Genomic DNA, 6,439 nt, shown 5'->3' with positions numbered 1-6,439 from the left:
TACCCGCATTCCCACATCTGTCTAGGAAGATAACTTGGTCTAATGGAGCTACTGACAAAGCCTTGTGTTGGGGGTCACCTGCCGTGTTGATTCTTTCCGCTTAAAAAAGCCCTTGAAAGTGCTGTTACTGTAAATATTTGAGGTGTGTGTGTGTGGGGGGGGTCTGGAGTCTCACTCCACAACCTTGCTCAGCCTTCCGGCTGATTTTTCAGGACGCTGCAAGCAGGAGGACACGGCTAGCCAGGGTCAGTGACCAGTCTCAGGATAACGACTGCCCACTGAGATGGGTACTGTCTTTTGCAACACCAAGATGATCCCCCTGGCAGAGAGCTGTCACTCCATGGCAGGTGAACAGATCTCCAAGCCGATCTGAGTTCGCACGCAGTCTCTGCCCTTTTCACCTTGACCGGGCGGGGGCTCACGGCGACATTGGTAGAACGCAATCTCACGCAAACTCACAAGTGTGCGTGCCACACACAACACGTGAAACACACATCACTTCCAACAGAAGGTGAGAAGGTTCCACCGTAGAGGGTGGGCGACAGGGACACAAACCACTCTGATGCACCGCGGAGACCCAGGAGCAGGGCTTGAGGAACGGAATGGCCTTCTTTATACTGTGGTCACGGAGCAGAGTGGCTGGTTCTGGAAGCAGCGTGGATTCTCCAACGGAGAAGTGGACAAACTCAAGTGCAGACCAGGAGGCGGGAGAGGACGTGCTCTGTAGGTTCTAGGTGACGGGAGCCCAGAGAGGGAGAGCATGTCGCAGGGGCTGAAGTCGAGAAGCCACTAGGGTCCAAGGAGGAGGAGCAGGGACCCTAGGTTGCGCCTCAGAGTTGTCCAACCACTGTCACCGTCTCCTCCCCGCTATCGCAGCTCGGCACCTTGGGCTGTTTAGGACCCCGCGGCGTAGAGGCGGGGCGGCGGGCAGCCGCGACGGTGACAGGTGAGCCCCTCGGCCAATGGCCTGGCCGGCGCCCCTCCCTAGTCCCCCGCCATAAGCGCCAATCGGCGACCGCGCAGCGCTTCAAGTGTGCGCAGGGGCGCGGGTCCCCACAACGGCGCCAGCGTCCTCCGTCCGGCGCCCCAGCACTCGCGTGGAGTTTGTGCGAGTGCGTGTAAGCGCGGCCGGGGCGGGGCCCGCGCGGAGGAGGCTTGGGACATGGTCACTCTCGGCTGAGTTTCCGGCGGCGACTTTGATTATTGGCAAATAATTACCATAACAATACCGAGCCCTGGGGCTTGCCACGCCACGCACAGACTTCGCGAGCCCGCACACGGCCGCGTCACCCACCACCCGGCCCTGATCGCCTGCCCCTAACGAGCCGATGGAAAAATCCAAAAATTTCCGCATCGACGCGCTGCTGGCCGTGGACCCCCCGCGAGCAGCCTCGGCACAGACTGCGCCGCTAGCCCTAGTCACGTCGCTCGCGGCCGCTGCATCTGGCCCGGGAGGCGGCGGGGCCAGCAGCGGGGCCAGCGGCAGCTGCAGCCCCGCGTCCTCGGAGCCGCCCGTTGCATCCGCCGACCGCCTGCGAGCGGAGAGCCCGTCGCCTCCGCGCCTGCTTGCCGCGCACTGCGCGTTGCTCCCCAAGCCAGGCTTCCTGGGCGCGGGCGGCGCTGGCGGCGCGGGTGGCGGCGCGGGCGGTGGGCCCGGGGGTCCCCACCACCATGCGCACCCGGGCGCGGCCGCCGCTGCTGCCGCCGCTGCTGCCGCCGCCGCCGCGGGGAGCCTAGCGTTGGGGCTGCACCCGGGGGGCGCGCAGGGCGGCGCGGGGCTCCCGGCGCAGGCGGCGCTTTACGGCCACTCGGTCTACGGCTACTCGGCGGCGGCGGCGGCGGCGGCAGCGCTGGCTGGCCAGCACCCGGCGCTCTCCTACTCGTACCCGCAGGTGCAGGGCTCGCACCCCGCGCACCCAGTCGACCCCATCAAGCTGGGCGCCGGCACCTTCCAGCTGGACCAGTGGCTGCGTGCGTCCACCGCGGGTATGATCCTGCCCAAGATGCCCGACTTCAATTGTGAGTACCGCGTGGCCCTCTCGCCCGGGGAAGGAGAAATACTGGGTAGGGGATTCCTGGCAGACGGTTGTCTCGCGCATTCATCCGCCTCCACCCGGCACCTCCCTCCCCTTGCTCTCTGCTCTGAGTGAGCCGTGGCAGCGCCGCGGAGCCACCTCACTCTGCCCGGAGCCCGAGAGGATTTGTGCGGGCCGTGCGGTGTGAGATCCGCAGCGAATTATTAAAATGGCCACGTGCGGGCCTTGCCTCCTTTCTCTTTCAACGGCTAGGGGCAGAGGTGTGAGACTAAAATCTAATGATTAACCGGCAGGCTAGGGAAGAAGGAAGTGACAGGGGAAGGAGCGCCCCAGAGCGCCCTGGGTCAGGAAGGCCTGGGGGTCAGGAACCAGGCGCCCATATCCAGGGAAAGAGACTTGATTTTGTCCCGCATTCTGGGTTCTGGAGAGACCCTGACCCATTCCCGGAGAGGGAGAGATCCAGGATCAGCGAGAAAGAAATGGGCTCCAAGAGCCAGGCCACCTCCTTGCCTTTCCCTGGGCTCTGCCCACCTCTGAAAGGGGCTGAGTCCAGGGTGCTAAGCCTAGAAGGCAGATGGCCTGAGGTGAACCGAGCGGCAGCCAGTGGCACAGGGGCACCTGTGGGCCAGGAGATTCGTCTTCCATCAGGAACCCCATCACAGTGACTTTAAACAGCAGGTACTCATTTTGAAGTGGGGGTGCCCAACACAGAAGCGAACCTCGTCCGTTAGGAAGGAGAGATGGAGGGCCGGCTACCCCCAACCCGAGAACCGGTGGACTGTGTGTTGCGTGCTCGCCACCACCCAGGCGAACCAACTCTCTAAGGTCTTTGCCAGTTCTGGCTTATCTACCTCCGAAGTGCTGGGCTGCACTGGGCTGCACTGGGGGGAATCTGGGTCTCCATCCTCGGGCCCCACCCGGCAGGGCTCAGAAGAAGATGCATAAGGCTTTATGCTTCCAGCGCCCAACACCCAAACAAAGAGACCCCATTGTTTCTGTCTGAGTGGATTTGTTTAGACTGTGGAGATGCAGGCATGGGTGAGGGAAAAAGCCAAAAAGAAAACAGAAATAAACACTTGCCAGAATTTAGATTCCTCTGCTAGAAGCCACGGTTGTGACTAAACAGAAGAAAACTAAGACCCTGGAGGGCTGCAGAAGTCACAGCCCAGTGAGAAAATCCCAGCAGGGGCACTGTTTGCCGGTGGCCACCCAAGCTTTTCCCCAGCTCAGCTCCCAGAGGCCCTAATGGCCACCCATTCCTTCCCATTGGAGGGTCATTCCCTCCTGAGTCCCCACAAAGAAGAGGGAAAGCTCGATTTCACCTCTCAGTTGGGGGGGCTGCCGCTTCAGACAGCTGATCCTGGGTCAGGGGAACCCAGAGCACCCTCCAGGCCTAGCCACCAAGCTCAGTACACCTTGTCTCCTGGATTTCTCATTATGATCTGTGTTTTGCACAGTCTGGGGTGCTCAGTCTCCCACTGTGGGGGAGTGGTGGTTTCCACACTGGCTTCCCTCCCCTGGGTGCTGGGTCCTGCAGCCATCCGGGTGTCTTCTCGGGCCTTCCTGGAGCCCAAGGTCGCTCAGGAGACCTACTAAAACTACATCCCTTTGCCAATACGCTTTTCCCATTTCTGCTTCCAAATGTGGACCCCGGAGGTAGCTGACCTGAAACCCAGCCAGCCTGAAGTCCACAAAGGAATGTGAACACTGAGCCCTAAAGGGCAGTGATGAACTAGCGAGGGTGGGGAATGTGTTCTGAGTCTTGCTCTGGTCACCTACCGGAAAACCTGTTCCGTTGCTTTAATTGGTTTTCTCTGCTTTTGGATGGCATTTAGCAAATGGTCCCTCCGGAGGAGCCAGTGATTTAATTAAAGTTCTAATGTATTGTCAAGTTGGGAATTCGGGGCCTTGTTTAACTAAAGCGGGGGACGTGGGCCTCCCATAAAGCAAATTGCCCGTCCTAGAGGAGCTAGCTAGCTGCTTCTCCAGGTGGGCTGGCCTCTTCTCTTTTCTTTCCTTTATTGTCTAACACTTGTCAGGCTCCTGGGAAATCAAGGGAAGTCTCGTTTTGGGGTCATAAAATTCTCTGTGATGTAACCGTGTGAAATTATATAAATAAAAGCCGAACCTCCTTGAATGCACAGAAAGCTGAGTCCTCTTCTGCCGGGGCCTTTCATTTACATAACGAGAATGGTCCTGCAAAGGCTTCCCGTCTTTCCCCCCGCGGGGACCCTCTGTGCCCTGAGGGCAGGTTGTCAAGAAACGTTTTAAATGGGGTAAAGTCTATGATGAACACATCCGTTTAGGTCCAGGATTGAGTCTCCTTCCTTACTTCCTTTCTTTTTTTTTTTTTTTTTTTTTCCTTCCTTTCCTCCTCCGTCCTTTGTACTTCAGGCCCCCTCCCCCTCGCCCCCCGCACAGTTCCTCCGGGTGGGAAGAAGCAGCGATTCCGGGGAACCTGTTCGGATCTGGGCCTGAGTTGGGGAAGGCGGCGGAGGAGTGGGAGGTGCCTTTTCCCGTGGCCTCTGCTTTCTTGCCTTTGTCACTCTTCTTTCTTCCAGCGCCCAACCCAGGTGGAGGAGGCACACCTGGGGTATAGGCTCTCTTTAATCAGACAACCAGGCCCTCTGTGATAAAAAAAAGATTTTGTCCCATTAAATCCAAAGCATCTGGTTCCACCTGGCCTCCAGCTGACCAGTCCCTTGAGGAGAGAGAGGTCGCTGACATGGAGGGAAGAGCGGGGGACTCTGCAGGCCCCACGTTGGTAGAACAGGACGCTGTGGGAGCAGGCGGAGGACTGAGCCAGAATGCGTCCTCACGCCCTGTCCCCGCCCCGCAGCCCAGGCGCAGTCGAACCTTCTGGGGAAGTGCCGCCGTCCGCGTACCGCCTTCACCAGCCAGCAGCTGCTGGAACTGGAGCACCAGTTCAAGCTCAACAAGTACCTGTCGCGGCCCAAGCGCTTCGAGGTGGCCACCTCTCTGATGCTCACCGAGACCCAGGTGAGCTGCCACCTCCCTTCTCCCCCCACATCTTGACCTCCGGGGACACTGTCGCCTAAGCACGCTTGACCATCCGCGCCCTGCGGATCTGAAGCGGCTCCTTTTCCACCGTTGGGCTGCGGACTAATACCCGGGGACAGTTCACGTAACCCCAGCCAAGTTCCTGTACCGCGGCTCGAGTTCCGATTCATAGGTTGCGGGGGGGGGGCAGGAATCTGCATTTTAACGACCCCCCCCTTCTGAAGTAGGCAGCATTACATAAATTTTGTTCCTGAAAGAGAGGAGGGAACATCTCGAGATTCCCAGGCACGCACCCGAGCTACCCTGGTCCTTCCCCACAGACCCCAGGGCGCGGGTGGAAAAAGGCGCAGCCACGGGGTCCAGCTGGAGCCGGAGTTCTTTGATCTGAACCCCATTCCGGGCGGGGGCAGGGGCAGGAGCCTCGGGTGGAGGGTAACCGCGTAGGACTCTCCTTGTGCCCGCAGGTGAAGATCTGGTTCCAGAACCGGAGGATGAAGTGGAAACGCAGCAAAAAGGCCAAAGAGCAGGCGGCGCAGGAGGCGGAGAAGCAGAGGGGCGGCGGCGGCGCGGAAGACAAGGGCGACGAGGAGCTGCTGGGGCCGCCGGCGCCTGCGGACAAGGGCAGCGGACGGCGCCTGAGGGACTTGAGGGACAGTGACCCCGAGGAGGAGGAGGACGACGACGACGAGGACCATTTCCCCTACAGCAACGGCGCCAGCACGCACGCAGCTTCCTCCGACTGCTCCTCCGGGGCCGACTCCCCGCCCCCGAGGCCCGGGCACCAGCCCCCGCCCCAGTAGGACCCCAGGCCGGTGACAGGAACGCAGAAACCCCTGGATCCCTGAGCCTCTCCCAGTGCCCTCTGCAGCCACCAGCGGGGGCCCTCAGACACCACACCCTGGCCTGGGGGCTGCCTATTTGGGCCACAGCACCTGTCTGCTCTTGATGGGACACGCAGGAAGGCCCAGCGGGTTCAAACTTGAATTCTTGTTCTTATAAATAAATTTAATTTTAGATGGTCTTGGGGGATGGTGTTTGTGAGAAGAACCCCCGCCACCAGGGGAGGCCTCCCAGCTCCCCTTACAGAGTGGAGAAGGCTGAAACCTGCAGTGTTAAACGACCTCGAAACTTGAAACCTTCTCTGGAAATACTATTCTGCTGAGTCTTGAAAAGAGAAAAAAATGTTTGTGCTTATGTATCTTAGGGGAGGGGGGGGAAACTTTATGTCACGAGCGTTCAAACTGCTGGAAATCTCAAAACTATACTGTCTTTATTTTTGTACATTGTATTTATATATAAAAAGAAACGTCTACTTATGCATGCTAAATTATTATTTAGCTTCTCCCATCGTCCACGATGGAATGTAAAATAAATTGTTTTTT

The 6,439-nt window shown here is 59.1% G+C and overlaps 1 protein-coding gene across 1 annotated transcript; it reads left to right on the top strand.

Moving 5' to 3' along the window:
* The first annotated feature begins 805 nt into the window (after positions 1-805).
* On the top strand, positions 806-6,439 carry MNX1 (motor neuron and pancreas homeobox 1). The gene is made up of 3 exons (XM_066385118.1): positions 806-2,019; positions 4,876-5,036; positions 5,522-6,439. The coding sequence occupies exons 1-3, from the start codon at positions 1,329-1,331 to the stop codon at positions 5,855-5,857; spliced, it is 1,188 nt and encodes a 395-aa protein (XP_066241215.1). The 5' UTR covers positions 806-1,328; the 3' UTR covers positions 5,858-6,439.

Source organism: Saccopteryx leptura, chromosome 5, assembly GCF_036850995.1.
Source record: "Saccopteryx leptura isolate mSacLep1 chromosome 5, mSacLep1_pri_phased_curated, whole genome shotgun sequence".
Classification (NCBI taxonomy): Eukaryota; Metazoa; Chordata; class Mammalia; order Chiroptera; family Emballonuridae; genus Saccopteryx; species Saccopteryx leptura.
Note: the sequence above shows the minus strand (reverse complement) of the source record. Positions and strands in the feature narration are given on the sequence as shown.

Coding starts and splice junctions, on each gene's coding strand:
- MNX1 (XM_066385118.1), top strand. CDS start 1,329: ATGGAAAAATCCAAAAATTTCCGCATCGACGCGCTGCTGGCCGTGGAC. Junction 2,020..4,875: donor CAAGATGCCCGACTTCAATT/GTGAGTACCGCG, acceptor CCCGCCCCGCAG/CCCAGGCGCAGTCGAACCTT. Junction 5,037..5,521: donor TGATGCTCACCGAGACCCAG/GTGAGCTGCCAC, acceptor TTGTGCCCGCAG/GTGAAGATCTGGTTCCAGAA.